This window comes from Pogona vitticeps, chromosome 1 (assembly GCF_051106095.1).
Source record: "Pogona vitticeps strain Pit_001003342236 chromosome 1, PviZW2.1, whole genome shotgun sequence".
Taxonomy (NCBI): Eukaryota; Metazoa; Chordata; class Lepidosauria; order Squamata; family Agamidae; genus Pogona; species Pogona vitticeps.
In genome coordinates this window covers 245,757,805-245,774,837 of record NC_135783.1, presented here as the reverse complement: position 1 = coordinate 245,774,837, position 17,033 = coordinate 245,757,805, and the positions used below count along the sequence as shown (strand labels likewise).

The following is a 17,033-nucleotide window of genomic DNA, read 5'->3' as shown; positions in this document are numbered from 1 at the left end:
GCAGAGGAGGCTACATTGACTTGCTCCCATTGGAAGTTTTCAAACAGAGGTTGGGTGGCTACTAGGCTGGGATTTCCTGCATTGGCTGGGGTTGGACTAGATGAGCCTCATGAACCTTCCCAAATCCATGACTGTATGACTGTTTTAGAAGTGGATGGAGCACAATGGCTAAGAACATGACCTACAAGGCCCTGGTCCAGATCCCAACAGCCAGTATCACACAAAATGTGAATAAGCCCCACATTCATTGCAGATCTCTTGTAAAACTGACTGAAAATGTCTGCATCAAGATCACAGGAAAATGCACCATATCAGCATCAAGGATTCAGTCCTCCCAGGTACACTGTACATGGAGGATATGTGTCATTTCTCCTCCTCCTCTGTTACACATGGATACTGAAGTTTTTCCAGGCATGGGAAAACAGTTCTTAACTGTCTAGAAGTTCCTCCTAGGTCTAGTTTCTTTTTAACTTGGATTCTTTGATATGGGATGTAAAAATTCTGGAAATTTTGAAGCCATATAAAATGGCTTTGGGGGAAAAATGGGGGGAGGGGGAAGTGTCCCCCCCAATTTTCCCACCCCCACCCCCAGGTCTTCCCATCTCTAGTCCACCCTCCTGAACTGCAGAAAACCAGCTTTCTCCATCTGCCATAGGACGACTTCTCAAATATTTGAAGACAGTGACGTGGACGGGATAGAACTACTGTCTGTTGGATACAGAATAGTACTCAGAGAATGCTCATCCATGGTATTAGATTGGGAGGAGGTAACAAGGAGGGGATCACAAGGCTCAGTCCTGGACTCAGTGTTCAACATTTTTATTAATGATTTGGGTGTGGAGGTGTAGGGAATACTTATCATATTTGTGGATGACACAAAATTAAATAGAATAGATAATGCCTTGGAGAACAGAGACAAAATTCAAAACAATCTTGATAGGTGTTGAACACTGAGCTGAAAACAACAGAAATTGAACAGGGATAAGTGCATTCTACATCTAAGAAAAAGAAAACAAAATCACAGCTACAAGATGGGGGATACTCTACCTAGTAATACTACATATGAGAAGGATCTTGGAATTATTGTACATCACAAACTGAATATGAGCTGTGTGATGTGGCTGCAAAAAAGGCCAATACTATTTTAGGCTGTGTTAACAGACATATACTCTCCAAATCACATGAAGTACTAGTTCCACTCGATTTGGCACTAGTTAGGCCTCATCTTGAGTACTGTGTCCAGTACCAGACACCAGACTTTTAAGTTGTCAACAAACAAGTTCAGAGAAGGGCAACAAGAATGATCAGGGTATTGAAAGCAACCACTATGAGGAATGACTGAAAGAGCGGGACATGTTCAGCCATCAGGAAAAAAAGACTGAGGGGACATATGATAGGACTCTTCAAATACTTGAAAGGTTTTCATACAAAGGAGGGACATGATTCATTCATGATCATTCCAGAGTGGAGGATGTGAAATAATGGGCTCAAGATCTGTTTAATATCAGGAAAGGCATCCTAACAGAACAGCACAACACTGGAACCAATTTCCTCAGGAGGTAGTGAGCGCTCCAGCACTGGAAGCATTCAAGACAAAGTTGGACAATCATGTGAAATACTTTGGTTGGACTCAATAGCCTCATAGGCCCCTTTCCAACTCCATTCTTCTATGAATCTATGAAATGTATTCTCTCAACTGTACTCTCCTCACAATGCATGGTTTCTAGACACTTCACCATCTTCACTTCCATCCTTTGGACATGTTAGATCCATTTTAAACTGTAGTGCTCAGAACTGGACACAGTACTCCATGTGAGGCCTGTTCAAAGCAGAATAGAGTAGTACCATTAATTCTCTTGGTTAGGACATTCTACTGCTGTTTATGCCATTCTATTTGGACAGCCACAGTACAATAGATTTGTCATTCATCCTTAACATCAAAAATCCTTTGTTGTTTTTATTTTTGTTAGGTAGTGTCAAATACTTTTGACCTGGAGAACCTGACTTACAGTCAAAATGTTCTATTAATAACAACTCTGCTTGGGTCTTGCGAGCTCAAGGTCATGCTTTCCTTCTCTGGGTAGATCCATCTCTCTAAAAATCTTTAGATCCAGGGGAAAACTGATAGTTAATTATGAAAATCAAGACACTATGGCAAGGTGGAACAGCAAGAGGAAGTCTTCGTGCAGAGGCCACGACAGACATAGATTTTTTATTTTTATTTTTTTACGCCCTGAGCCCTAGCTTTTCAGGAATGAAGCCCATTCCAATTTCCACATTAGCTCAGTGTGTAGGCAATAAGGCAGCAAGTGGATTTCACAAGGTGAAGGACACGCAATGAACAGGCCTCTGCTCCTTTCTCTTTCTTATAAACACACCACCATTTTCAGTACGGATGGGAAGTCATGCTTGCACAATCTGTGGAGATTGTTCTTTTTAAGGGAAGGGTGGGTACAAGGTACAAGGGGATGTGCAGTTTGTCGATTCCTGCTGCCACACAGCCAGTGTGTGTGCGTGTGTGTGCGTGTGCGTGTTTGTATCTTCCTGAGCCTTCATTCTCACATCCCTCTCTCTCCCCCTGCTGCTCTGAAATAGCATCTGGGATAAGGGGTCATGAATATTTCACAAGGATAATTACCTGACCTGGAAAGACTGAGCCCACTGGAGTCTTGCTGGCAGATTTAATGGCACTTTCCTCTCCCTTTCACGGCTCAGCATGGCCTTCACTGCCTCTTTGGCCTTCACCTGCACCCCTGCCAATTAACCCTAACTCTCATGTGCTCCTACCCCAACCCTTCACAGGAATGCCACCCAACAGCCCCAGAATCCTGTGCTGCCCTCCTCTGCGTTCTCTGCCTTCAGTCCTCCTCACCTTCCTGTTCCTAAAACCATTGGCAATGTTCTGGCAGTTGATTCAACCCTTACCCCTGCCCCCCTCGCCAAACAAGGATGCTCACAGACACACCCGAATACACATACGCAGCACCTGTGCTCTTCACATTTAACTCTGGCTACTAGCAGGCTTTCGAATGCTAAAAATAACCCACTCTTCCAGCTCTCACATCCTCTCCCTTATGTGAAGTTAAATTAAGAAAGCTGGGACAAGGAAGATACATGCTCTTCTTGCTGCCTCGCCCTAACTGTTGCCGATCCCACCCCTCTTTGCGCCTATTAAAGATTCAAAATAAGAAGAACCTCTCCAGCATCATCCCTCCCTGTCACAATTTACAGCCCCCAAGGCAATATTAAGCATCAAAAAGCCAAGACGGCTGGTGCCAGCCACCAAATCCACACCCTCTTTTCAAACACAAACACACATGCACGCACACACAGAGAGGAGCACTGTGGGGTCTTTCTCACCATTGCAGAAGATTTTGGGGGGCCCTTCCCATCAAAAGGTCTCAAAGAACTGGATATTTCATGATCTGGGTAGCTCTCCTTGTTGCCAGACATGATGGGAGAAGATGACGATGTAATTTTTAGCATACCATGTTGCCAAATGATTTTTTGGGGCAAATAACGAAAGGAATTCAGCAGTACAACCCCCTACCCAAATGTATCTGCCTGTGAAATGCCACCGCAGAACATTTTCAATTTAACATGCCATTTAAAGAACAATCTTTGATCCACTGGAATCGTCAATGACAAGTATTTCTCTTTAGAATGGGAACAGCCAACCTTTATAAATATTTTTATATACGAGATGCTGACGTGAGTCTTGCAGAAGAGGAAAACAAGGATTCAGAAAGAGAGTGGGAGAGAGAATACTGGCTTCTCAAACTCCATGTGGCCAGTCTTCAAAGGGCAGGTTTCCTCCTTCCTTCCTGGAGAAGGAGACCCTCTTCTAGGTGTCTGGAAAGAACTCCGTGGCTTAACTGACCTGAACATGAACAGTGATTCTATCTAAAGCTCTGACACCTGGAAAAAGCCTGAGAGGAGGGGGGGGGTGGGCAACTTATGGCCTTCCAGTCCTTGTCTGATTGCAACTCCCCTAACCGGTCACCACTGTGTTATGCTGGAAAGAAACTGCAGTCCAGCCACATATGCAGGGTCACAGGTCCCCCACTCCTGCCTTATAAGTATCTTTTCTCTTCACATGTTTTTCCTTACAGTCCATATTCCACATGATGTCAACTCTCAGGGTGGTGGATGCACTCATGCTTTTTTCCCCCTGGTAAACACAGCAAATATCCTGCACCATCACAAAAGTTAATACATTTATTATGGGGTAAATGCCCATAGGTTGAAGGCCTTTTCACTCTGCATTCAACACCAGATGCCAGAATAAATGGATCGGTGTTTAAGGTATTAATGACTGGTTTTTGTTTGCTTGTACCTTTCATATTGTCATCCTCAAGCCAGCCTTTACATAGCTCCCACCCACCTTGGACATGAAGATTTGAAGACTTCCTGTCCTGATGCTGGACCGTTAAAGCATCTCACATGCAGCACAGTCTTATAGCTTCTGTCGGCCAGACCAAGCTACAACAGTAGCGACTGGAGTCTTTCTGTCTTTCCCCCCACAGCCCCTACAGCAGCCTCGCCTCTAAGAACTCTGGAATCCCAGAGGCCACTCTTACGATTTCTCCTTCAAACAACATCCTGCCCACCAAAGAGAGCACAAGAAAATGTGTGGCAAAAGCATCAGTATTCAGATGTTTTAATTGTCCAGTTTTACTCTGTAAACCACATGGAGGAGTTTGGGTTGAAAGGCAGTATATAAATATTGGAAAGAAATAATATTCCAGGCTAATAAGATGTAAGTAGAGGCTAACATTCAAACCTAAGCCTGTAAAAACCTGTAGGTATTTGGAATTAGCTTGGGTTCTGAAATTTTCATGATTTGCTCACTTGAGGCCTTTTTTGTACATTTCATGACTGAGGTGTACATCATTACAAAGAAAGCTTTTGATTGCCAGAAACATTTCTATCTTAGTGGTACACACTAAGGAGCCCAAACCAATCATGTTACCCTGTCAAGTATACACTCTGTGACAAATCCAGGTGATAACAGTCACAGATGTGCTCCACAGCCTCAGTTCCCCCCCCCAAAAAAAACAATGTGAGAAGAGTATTTTGAATAAGCCAGAAAGAAGAGGTGTCTTCAGCCTCGGTCTCTCTCAATAGCCAGTTAGTGGTGGGCTAGATCAGGATCTACTGCCGTGAGCACAATGGGTATGTGGATGGGGAAAGTGCAAGCTAATCTCCCCAAATTAACTTCCTGCCAGTCAGCACTATGGCCTTAACTAACACTCCCCTCATAGCAATTCTATGCATTTCATTAGTCTTTAACCAACCTGTTTCCTCCTTTTTGGCTAAAAAGAGGATGAATAGATAGAGGCACCAGAGGAAAGACAAACTCAAATGTTATTGACAAAGGGCCAATTCACACAATCTTGTTGTTGTCTAAAGATTTAATCAGAGCAGAAAGGGACCGCAAAGGTCATTTAGTCCACCCCACACAAGAAATCCAGCCTTATTGTATCTCTCTGATAGATGGTGTTAAAACCTCTGAAGAGCTCGCCACCTTCTGATGAGGATGGGCAAAACACTTGGCAGAGCAACCTTCATCATCATGTTGGACATGAGCCCCCAAAAAGTCTGAGGTTAATCAGCAAAACTTTCCACTTGGTAACCAGCATAACTGATTATGTGAATTGGTCCCTTGGAGTTCCCACCAAAGAAGAAAAAGAAAAGAAAGAAAAAGAAAAATGAAAAGATAATGGGGAGGAGTCAAGAGTGAGGAGGGCCCTAGAGTCTTCTTAAGCTCTGGAAGGGGACAGTGTTTCTGCCTTTCAGGTGAAGGATCAGCATCCACTTGGGCAAAGCAGGCACTTTTGTGCATGGTAGGATTCTGTAGAAAGAAACGAGGCCCCTGAACATTGGTTTCTCATACATCCCATACTTCCTTAACATGCACAGAAGACAGCCTTGCTTTTTCCTGGAGACAGAAGCCAGAGAAGCCTCGGAAAGACCCAGTAAGAAAGAGCATTTAGAGAACATCTTGAAAGGGAAAGTTATGCAATATCCCAAAAATTAAAAAAGAGGAGCACTTTTGCCATATGTTCCAGAAATATGACAGACGCCACCCAGAAAGTGGCTCTAGTTTTAATTGGTCAGGAAAGCAGCAGCAGCAGCAGCAGCAATGGATCTAGTCTTCCTTGATCCCTGTGACAGGGCAAAGGTTAAACACTTTGGCCTCAGCTAAGTGCCGAGTGGAGATCCATCCCTGGTGTGGATCTCTCAGTCTCAGTCCCCAAAGCCAACTAGCAGGGCGGCCACCCTCCAGTGTCAAAACCAGGAAGGCCCCCACAGCATCAGTAAGCAGGGAAAGGGAAGTGAGAGGGCGCCAATCCTGATAGCCCCTGAGTCCAGAGAAGAACAGCCCGGTCCTGGGCACCCCTTTTTCAGCTGCCCTCCTTCTTCATTACCATAGCCCCCCCAATGGTCATCTTCCGTGGGTGGGTCATACTTGGGGCTGCGGATGTCATTGGCTGGCACGTCCCTATAGAAGGAGGATGGATCTGCAGGAGGAGACCCTCCGAGGCCATAGAGGTGATTGGATGAGCCATTGGGATGAGGACGAGGGTGCGGGTGGGGGTGGGGGTGAACGGCTCCATTCTCCCATTCAGGCCGACAGCCCCAGTCAAAGCCAACAGGGTGGTGGTGGCTGACTAGAGGGCAGTTCTGAAAGACCTCTTCGTTGAGGTAACGCATATCCCGTCCTTTGCGCTCTGCAGGGGATGCGCACAGGACGTCAGAGACGGAGACCCGTGTGCGCTGGAACCAAGCCCACAGGGAGCGGGAGCGGCAGTCACAGGCCCACGGGTTGTTGTTGAGGCGCAGGAATTCCAGGGAGGGCAAGTCGGAGAGGGTTTCCCCAGAGAGGGTGGCCAGGCTATTGTTAAACAAATACAGGATGGTGAGCTTGCCCAGGTCACGGAAGGCCCACGTGGGAATAGCATGCAGGCGGTTCCTGTGGAGCAACAGGCGGTCTAATCCTGACAGGCCCCGGAAGACGTTTTCTGAGAGCTGCCAGATCTTGTTGCCATGGAGGAAAAGATGGCTCAGGTTAGCCAAGTCCACAAAAAGGTCATCCTGGGAGATTGAGGAAGAAGAAAGAGGTATGAAGAAGAGGCATCTTAGAATGGACTGTCCCAAAAGCTCTCTCCTACACAGGGAGTATTATCAGCTGCTGCTGAAGACTCAATGTTTACTGCCCTTCTTAGGTTCTTCCCTCCCTCCTGCCCTTAGGCAGGAGTCTATTGCTGAGTAGAAACATAAAGTTTATTGACTCCTGCTCTGGATGTCTTGCACCACAAGAGAGGCACCAAAGAGGGGCCCTCCCTCCTCTCCTCCTTCCACAACCAACCCTGGGCCCCTCCCTCCACTACGGATGTGGCTTGAAGCAGGGAGGCAACATCTATAAGTGCATTTTTACTGCTGCAGGCCAGGCTGGAGCTTCCCCTCCTCTGAAGCCACAGTGCCCAGGGCTGGAGAGGCATGTGGTTTTTAAGTGAGTCGCTGGCAGGGCACCCGAGCATCTGCCTTCAGGGGAGAAATACTTGGAAGAAGGGAGGAGGCTTCAGAGCCACATCAGTGCTTTGCCACCCTTCTGATGAGATAAGAGTGGAGCCTAGAGGCGGGGGGGGGCTTAGTTTGCCCTCTTGAGAGAGGAATTCACATGCTAAGCCATCTACCTGGGGAATCACTATCAGCACTCCTGCTTCCCCCCTCTTTCACCAAGGGAAGTGGGATTTCTCCCCAGGGCCTATTTCTCACCTGTCCTCACAGTCATTTGAAACCCAGGAGTCGTGGCTCTCCCTGTATCTTTTGGTCCCAAAGGACAGTCTGTCCTATCCTACCCTGCCCTCCACCTACCCACCCCCCTTCCCTTCCCAAACTCTCATCCTCAATCCCCACCCTCTGCCACAGCAGCAGGAATGTTTCTTCAAAAACCAACTTGGACGTGCATTTTCACAAGGGACAAAGATCCATAACATGGAACCGGGTCTACTCAAAGGGCCACTAGACGACAAAGGAGATCCCATGCCACTGCCCACCTGCGAACCTGCCCTCTCCAGGACAGGAGCTGGCAAAGCCCAGTCCTTTAGGTACTGGGCTACAATTCTCAACAGCTCTGCATAGCAGACCCAATGGTGAAGAACCATGGAAGATGCAGACCAACAACATCTGGATGTTGCTCACTTCTACTCTAGAGGCCAAATGAACTCAGTGTCAATGTCAAACTGAAACCACTCACCTGCAGGCAAAGGAGATTGTTCTCCTGCAGATAGAGGTACTGGAGGCTGAAAAGATTGCGGAAGATGGTGGTCGGTAGGCTACTCAGCTGACAGCGGTAAAGGTGTAGAGACTGGAGCCTTTCCAGGCCACGGAAAGTGTCTGGGTCCAGAGTGCGTAAATTGCGGTTGTCCCCCAGGTCCAACTCCTCCAGACCCTGCAGGTGGCGGAAGGTACCTGGCTGGATGGAGGAGATATTGTTGGAGTAGAGCCACAGAGTGGTGAGGCTGGGCCCAAACATCCCTGGCCGCAGGGTCCCAATCAGATTGTTTTGCAGAAAGAGGCGCTGAGCGTTGGGTGGCAGGACCCGTGGCACGGAGGAGAAGTTGTTGGCCTGGCAGCTGACGGTGGGCGGAGAAAAGTAGCAGGTGCACAGCATAGGGCACGAGGGGGCTCCCAGGGGCAAGGCCAGCAGGAGTAGAAACGTGGGAGCCAAGCCTGGAAAAGAAGAACAGGTAAGGATGAGCATCATCACTTACCCAGCCCCTAATTATGTGCAATACTGCCAGTGTGGCCCACCGGCCCCCATTACTCAGGTTATTTCAAGACTGATGTATTACACCACTATTCACGTTACTGTCACTATTAGGTAATACTGACTCCCTCTGGTACATCCCACTAAATACGCAGTCCACATATTCAAAATGGCTCAAGTGCCAAGCTTTCCATTGCACTGAAACGTCAAAAGATTAAGGCAGACTGACAATACGGTGTCCCACAGAAGCTCTACTTTTTCCAGTTATGCTTCCCAGCTCCTGTTCTCATTCTTTGGGAACGGACTGCATGCTTCCATTTCAAGAAAAGAAAGCCAAAAGCCTCCCACTCCTCAAGAACCTGGAGGATGAGAAGAGAAACAATCCCCGAATCATGAAATTCACAAAAATCACCTGAGTTGGCAACTCTGCCGAGGCAGAATCCCACGTGAGAAGGCAGGCGGGTGCGTGCGCTTTCCCTCGGCAAGCCAGGCGTACGTTGTCACTGTGCACATATGTGCACAGATGGCCTCACGTGAGCACTCCCATGCAGGCGGTACATAGTTCCCAACCTCTGTCTGTATTGGCGTAGGTGGTGTGACGTGGTAAACGAGTAACACAAGCTGCTGATACCGTTTCAGTCGTTCACACCATCTCCGCTTGGGCCCTACGCGCTCTTCCCACTCCTTTCAGCCTTCATTCTCCTCATGACAAGCACCAGGCAGGGTCCTTCACGCAACGCCAATAGCCACAGATATTGGCACATCTCTATTCCTACCAGTACCATACCTACCAAAGGGGGAAAAAATGGTTGTTTCCAGGTTCATTCAGCAAGACATATTCCTCTTACAATCTTCATACATTCACTGTAGGGTCTGAGCACTGGGAAAAAGCTCTTTCTGACTAAGATACAAAGGCGTCATGAATTGTCCCTATAACAAGGAACCATCTGATCCCTCTTTTGCTTTCTTATCAGGAAGTTTGCTCTCACAACTGGGCACTCTAATGTGATTCTCTCCCGTTCTCCTGAAATGGGGGTCAGGGAGAGGCAACCTTTATGCCAGTTTCTCTCTTCAGGTCAGTAGCCTAATTCCCTGGCCTCCAGCAGAGCTCTTCCCCCCCCCTCCCCAGGTCCCTTTCTTTGCCCCCAAGTCTTGCACTGACCTATTCAGACAGAGTGGCCATCTCCTCATGGGCAAGCAAGGAATGTGTGCAAGGCTCCTGCTGGGGTGGAAAGGACCAGGTCAGCAGACAGCCATCACTGTCCCATTTAGCACACTGAACGGGGAAGGAAACCCAGCTCCACCTTGCTCCACACTTTCTCACCCAGCTATAAAACCACCTTCTTCCCCAGAGCCTAGGTGGGGTGGAAGGAAGCTTGTGTTCCCCCAGCAAATGACCATTTCCTCTAGAACAATCATGGCAGGCCAGTTCTCCCCTCCAGGGAAAACAAGGGAGAAATCTTTCTCTCCAGCTGGGGGTGGGGTGGGGGAGGGAGCGGCAGCTGCTGCTAATGTTGACTGCTTCTTGTCTTTGGACTCTTCTCTGGTGCGGTGGAACGGCTGTAACCTAAGGAGTCTCATCCATAATTCAGGCCTGTGGCTTTCGCTGGAGCTTGGGCAGAGAAAAGGGAGGGGAAGGGCTTGGAAGCTTCTCATCTCTCCCCATAAAAGCCCTCCGGCCTCCCTGGATTGTCCTGGGGGAAGGGAGTTTACAGGCAAGTGGTACGTACTGCTGACCTCTCCCTACACACACAGACACACAGAGATATACACTCCCTCTCTTTCTCTGTCATGCAGACCCACTTCCGATGGAGCTACTGCTGACTTCCCTGCCCAGTTCCACCTCAGCCCACCATCTCCTGCTTCCTAGCAATTCCCAAGATTACCCATTGATATTTAGCTTTCTTCTCCTTCCCAGCCCTGAGATCATTCCCCAAACTCTAATTGTCATACAGAACAAAAAGGCTTTAGTGGATTTTCTTAGGAACTGCAAGAAGAGGCTCATTCACAATTTTCTGAAACATGGACACAACACTAGCAGATCACATTAGCTTGAGAAGCTACTCTAGTCCCCATGTTCCTTAACACAAGGCGGCCATCACATCAATCATCTGTGCCCTGTAATCTCTGCCCAAATCCAGCCAAGCCTTAATGTGTGCATGAGAGAGAGAGAGAGAGATTGAGAGAGAGAGAGAGAATGAAGGCATCTCCCCCTTAAAATGCCTCTTCAGAGATTTAAACCCTCAACCCTTCTCCGAGAAGGAAGCTCTGCTGAATGTTCATTAACCTTGCCTGAGATAATTCCAGTTTGTACTCCGATTAGTACAAGTCCCTCCATGTCCTTCTAGCTTTTAACCACACTACAGTACTGTGATGAATGATCACTCTCTGGGGAAGGTGTAGGAACAACTCACCCCACGAGACAGAGAGGGAGAGAGCAGTAGGAGCCCACAACAGGGATACCTTGCCGGACAAAGGCCTTCAGCAGTTCAGTGCCCACCCCTCCCAATGCCCAGGTGCACAGCACCCACCAGGAATGCACCCAACAAGTGCGTCCCCTTTAGTTACACGGGGGAAGCAAATAGTAAGCCAAAGGGTGGGACATCCTACCAGAGGGACCCAGTGGTCAAGGCAGCTGAAAGGCAAACAGCTGAGGAGTTGCGGGGGGGGGGGGGAGAATGTATCAGGAAGGGAAAGGGAGCTAGTAAGGGACAGAGCAGCTTTTTGCTTCTCACAGGGAACTATCTACAGAGCACCCAACCCTTCACTGGTCCATCGTGTGATCTGAGGCCATCGTCTTGATGAATCAAGATGACTTGGGGACACTAGCCATCATGCCAAGATTGCAAGTCCATTCCTACTGATCGTATCCACAGGGAGTATCCTTTTGTGGCCTGAGATATAGAAGTGAAACCAATGTCAGGAGACATGTGCAGTCATATTGTGAAGCCAGGGCTCACAAAGTCAAAGCCCCAAGACTCCCTGAGTAGTAGGGACTGTGACATCCTTCATACCTTCCCTCCTCATCATCTTCCCTCTTAGCTGCAATACTCGTAGCAGCTAGGAAAGAAATGGATTCTCCCAAGGAGATAGGTTGTTGCAAGTTATCCCTGCTGTGGTACAAAGTATTTGAGAATGCCACTGAAATCCATAAACATAAACAAAACTTCAACAGGAAAGAAGAAGGCCTGAAACTAAACCCGGCCTGGCGGCCCATTCTAAAAAAAATGCAACCTGCAAAAGGTCAACAAACTCTTACCCAGCCACAAAGGCCAGAGATCATTGCACAAAAAAGACCAGCTAACAACACCCATCAACCCCAGTGACAGATAATCTCTCCCTCTCCCCCCCTCCCTCATCACAACAAAAACATGCTGATCACCTTATCTCCTGAAAAAAGGCAAAAGCTGTTCCCACAGCTATAAATACTATCTAACAAACACCAACAGAGCATGGACAGAGTTCCTACTCCAGTCCTCTGAAGATGCTGGCCACAGAGACTGGCAAAACGTCAGGAAAAACAACCTTCAGAACATGACCAAAGAGCCCGAAAAACCCACAACAACCATTAGATCCCGGCCGTGAAAGCCTTCGCGAATACATATTTGAGAAAGGCTTTGCCTTGACTGGGCAATTAAGAGCTACTGATCTTAAACTCCCCCCCGCCCCGAAATCTATTGGTTATGACTACTGTTTATGGAAGCCATTCTCAACTATTTTTTCTTTGCCATGGCCATAAACATAATTTGAAATAGAGACCAAATCAGAATTGTATGTCGCAAAATGAACCTTATAAGGTGGTGTTTGAAGAACTGTTTCCAGTCTGTAGCCCCCTTCAAATGTGCCAGGGCCCTCTAGAGGGCCCCCTAGAGGGCGCCAGTTGAGAATGGCTGGTCTATGGGCAGTGTTATACTGAATATCTGCAATTCCAGATTTATCACTGCTCAGGACTGAAAAGAAGAAATAGCATTATTTCCTGTCACTTTCCTGTGAAAATATTTTTTTTACTGCTTCTCTTAAGGGCAACAATTGTTTCCTTGTCCAGACTAATCTTCCATATTTTCAACTCATAGGAACAATACTACCAAATGGAGACGAACAAGCACACACCTAAACACATGATCCTGCTTCTTTGCTCTCAAGCAGAGCATTCATCAGAAGACCAGGACATGGATATCGACTGGACTACTGCAAGACAGAAAGATTTGCACACACACACACATCCTTCCCTGGTGTCAACTCTACTGGCTTAAAGCAGGACTGTATGGATTTTTAGCTGTTGCTTGTTGGTTTTACCCACCCTTGCAAGAACAAAATATCCTGTGGCACTCAAAGGCTGTATTTACAACCTTTCACACTGTAGTACAGTTGTTGAGAATTTCAGCCACTCCATCACATGAATCGCCTCTGAGATCAGAGGAATGGCAATGCTGATGCTGTTGCTCTTAAGTACCATATCTCAGGGCTGACCCTACAACCTTCCCATAGAGTAAAGATCAATGACTACAAGCTCCTGGGCCAGCAACAGCTCACGGAATGGTACTGTTTAAATCTTCAGTTGCCAGCCTATATGCCAAAAGAGTGCTGCAGATCAATTGACAATAGACAACATGGGGGGAGGCACTATCTAGGGCTTCACATCCGTCATTGAAGAGACCCCCTCTGTCTCCCCTGTAAGTGGAGACTAGTAGCTAGCCAGGAGTTTAGATATATCCTATTTTCTGGAGTGCCATTTCCAAGCTCATTTGGAACAGGTCTCTCATTGTCCAGGTCTGAGTTATATCCTTCCAGCTGCCGGTATACGTAGTTGCCTGCTTGCATCCACTGTCCACAAATGGGGTGCTTTCCCAATTGACTGAACTCCAGCTCCTAAAATCCCAGAAAGCATAGCCAACCATGCTGGCTGGGGATAATGGGGGCTGTAGTCCAACACTGGGACTGTGCTGGGAAAGGCACCGGGCTGGGAAAGTCTAGTCTTGGGACTTCTGCACAGAAGGAGTAACAAGATCCACCCATCTTGAAAGAGACCCACTTCAGAAGTTGTGTGTGTGTATGTGTAGAAAGCAGTGCTTCAGCGCCATCAAAGGCTGAGGCAGCTCACACACAACCCCTGCTCTTAAATTTGGACCCCCCCCCATTGGGGTTGAAATAGAAAGGCCAGCTGAGCTGTAGGGTAGGGTTGGGAGGTGAAAGGGGGGGAGCAGCCTCAGCAGGCCTTGACGTGGTTGGTGACGTGAGAGAAAGCTGAACAAAGCCCAACTCCTCTTTCGTCCATAATTTAACACCCCCAAAATAAGCAGAGCGGCCTGTTGTTGCGTAACCCATTGGGGGCCAGGCTATAAAGGGCAACAAGCAGAAAGCCACCACCGGCATCCCTCCAGCCAGCCAGGCAGGCAGGCAGGCACAGTACCCCTCACCACTTGCCATGCCTGAACTGCTGCCCAGCCGCCTGATCCCGCAGCCCCACGGGCCATGCATCTGTCCAGCTGTGGAAGGCTGCCAGGGAAAACTGGCAGGAAATGGGCAGCAGCACCTGCTGCTCTCCTGCCCCTTCCTGGGCACTACACCCGGCCACCTGCGGGTGTCTTTTGTGAAATCCACCTGTCTCGCCGCCTCCCTCGAGGGGGAGAGGCACCCATTTCACTTCCCTTGGTGTCTCCGGACCGCCACACGCCCGCCTGGCCCCTCACCCTCGCCCTCAGCCCCAGCGCCTCCCCTCCCCCGCAGCGCAAAAGAAGTTGCGCTTCTTTCCGAGTTCAGATATACACAAGGAACCGAGCCGGAGGAGTGGGGGGCAGAGAACCAGCTTTGACCGCCTGGAGGGGAAAGGTCTCAGACCTATCTGACTCCAGAGTCCGTCCGGAGTTGACGCCCCCTCGAAGCCACACGTTCCCTCCCTCCCCGGAGATGGGCGCGCGCGAGAAGGGCTTCCCACAGGATCTCAGCAGCAAACGAGGTCTCACCCGGCCATCGGACGACATAACCGAGGGGGCCGAGCACGGTCCGGGCCCTGGGGCAGCACTCACCGGCCCCACTTCCAGCTCTACTCACTCCCCTGGCGGCTGCCGGCCTTGGGAAGCCAGGCTCCGGGCGCAGGAGTTGGTGCGGAAGCATCAGCCGGGAGCGAAGAAGCAAAACGAAAACCCAAACCAAAAACCAGGACGGCTCCGAGAAGAGGCCCTCGCGGGCTCGTCTGTCTGCAGGAGGGAGGAGGAGCAGAGCGGCGCCTTTGGCGCTCCTGCCTCCGGCTCAAGGTCGCCAGGGGGCTAGCCGGGGCAGCAGCAGCACCAGCCGGCTACGGCGGCCAGGACACGTCGGGAGCGCCGGAGAAGAGAGGATCCGCTCCCTCGAGACGGCTCCGGCGCTCTCCCGGGCGCGATCTCCAGGGGCAGCCGCCGAGGGCGCGACGTCTCGCCCCTGCCTTCCGAACTCGCAGAATTCGCTGAGTCTGGCTCGAGCAGGCGCCCTCCGCACACCGCTTCCCGGGCAGGGGGTGCTCCTGCCGTCCTCTGGCTTCAGCCCCTCTTCTCTTTTCGCCCCCCCCCACACCCGCCGCTCCCGCGAGCCGTCCTGGCTCCTCGGCTCCGGATCAGCATCACTCGCAGTCTAAACAATCCTCCCCCTCCCAAGAGAAAATAATAATAATAATAATAATAATAATAATAATAATAATAATAATAATAATAATAATAATAATAATAATAATAATAATAATAATAATAATAATAATAATAATAAATCCGGATCGGAAGGTCCTCGCTCACCGTACAAGGAGGGTCCGAGGCGGAGCAGCATGGTGCCAGGCAGACTTGGTGTAATGTGGCAGGGGGGAAAAAGGAGGAGGGAGGGCAACGCCTCCGGAGAAGGAAAGGGGGGGAAGGGGGGAGAGGAGCAGGTGGGGAAGGGGTCGCTCCCGAAGTCCTCGCTGAGCCGTGAAACCAGTCCGGGTCCCGGGAGTCCCTAGCGACGTTCCTGCCGGACGGGGCGCAACGCAACCGGTTGGAGCAGGATCAGCCCTTCCAGGTCTGGGCGCCGCCCGCGGGGGTTCATGGCCGGCCGGGGCCCGCCCGCCAGCCTCCCTGCCACCCTTCCCTCCCGGGCCCAGCGCTACCCTCCGCTCCGCCGGCGAGAGCTGCCGGACCGCGGCTGCATTCTGGCGGAGCTGCCCAGACCCATGAGCGCCGCTCCTCGCGCGCGCCGCCGCGACACACTGCCAGCCACTCGGAGGGAAAGGGAGCGAGAGCAGCCGGGCGGCGGCGCCTTATTCCCGGGGACGGTCTGGGCTCCGCCCCCCCGCTGCCGCTGTAACCCTTTCCAGGACGGGAGCGTCCTGCCCTGCCCAACCCGCCCGGCCCAGCCAACCAGCCGCCTTGGCGGCTCTCGCCCACCCCGTCCACCTTGCCGCCCGGGCTCCCCTCGCCGGCCACGCCCACCTGCCTGGCCCCCACCCTTTAGGCGTCATCGGGTCTGCCAGTCCCCCTCCCCCCCCCTCCGGCAGGGAATGAATTCCTTCGCCCTTGCGTTGGAAAGTGAGCAGCCTGCGAACCGGAGTGATTCAATGACTGTACTCCGCGTTCATTAATTCGGATTAATCCTCATATTCAGTGTCGCAAGGATGCCCTGCGTCTTTACTTCAAGCAAACTCATCGGTTGCTGAAACTGCAAGCTCTGTGGACAATCTACTTGGGAGTAGATCTAAGTGGACTCGGGGGGATTCACTTCCGACGTAAATGAATGACTGGTAAAGAAAGTTTGGGGAAGAGCTAAGGCGCGGCAGGAGAGCGGAGCCTGCAGTGTCAAGACGCCTGATCCCACGAGCATCATTCCGGGAGGGCGAACTCCGGACAGCCGTTCCAGAAAGAAGCAAAGGACTGAAACAGGCGAGTTCTGAAAAGCAGCTTTAGCCGGTGCCTTCTGGATGGACCTCCAGGAAGGACGCTCGCGTTGTCACGCGCCAAGCGCGAAGAGAAAGATGGAGCCTCTGAGCATGTGCAGAGGCTTTGTTTTCTCCTGCGGGAAATAATCATAACCAGAGAACACGTGTCTGGGACTATCGGCGGGTCAGAGCATGTAGCTTTCGCTCCTTTCAGCTTGTGCAAATGGTACGTAAGCTTTCCCGGGGGAGACATTTCTGACTATAGCCTTTTACGTTGAAATCATTATCTTTGGCTCCTGTTTGTCCGGCAGGAAAAAAAAACAGATTCCTCCCAAGGGGATGGGATTTGATTTCTTTGGCAAGGGAAGGTTCCAAAGAAAG

The 17,033-nt window shown here is 50.1% G+C and overlaps 1 protein-coding gene across 1 annotated transcript; it reads right to left on the bottom strand.

Moving 5' to 3' along the window:
• Positions 1 to 803: 803 nt before the first annotated feature.
• RTN4RL2 (reticulon 4 receptor like 2) lies at positions 804 to 16,059 on the bottom strand. The gene is made up of 3 exons (XM_072985419.2): positions 15,541 to 16,059; positions 8,264 to 8,739; positions 804 to 7,098 (listed from the first exon to the last, which is right to left on the bottom strand). Exons 1-3 carry the CDS (start codon positions 15,569 to 15,571, stop codon positions 6,292 to 6,294), a joined length of 1,314 nt encoding a protein of 437 aa, XP_072841520.2. The 5' UTR covers positions 15,572 to 16,059; the 3' UTR covers positions 804 to 6,291.
• Positions 16,060 to 17,033: the final 974 nt, after the last annotated feature.

Excerpts from the sequence above, each read along its gene's own strand:
- RTN4RL2 (XM_072985419.2), bottom strand. The coding sequence starts at position 15,571 with ATGCTGCTCCGCCTCGGACCCTCCTTGTACG. Across the intron at positions 8,740-15,540 it reads CCTCGGACCCTCCTTGTACG|GCTTGGCTCCCACGTTTCTA; the intron begins GTGAGCGAGGAC and ends CTTCTTTTCCAG. Across the intron at positions 7,099-8,263 it reads ACAATCTCCTTTGCCTGCAG|GATGACCTTTTTGTGGACTT; the intron begins GTGAGTGGTTTC and ends TCAATCTCCCAG.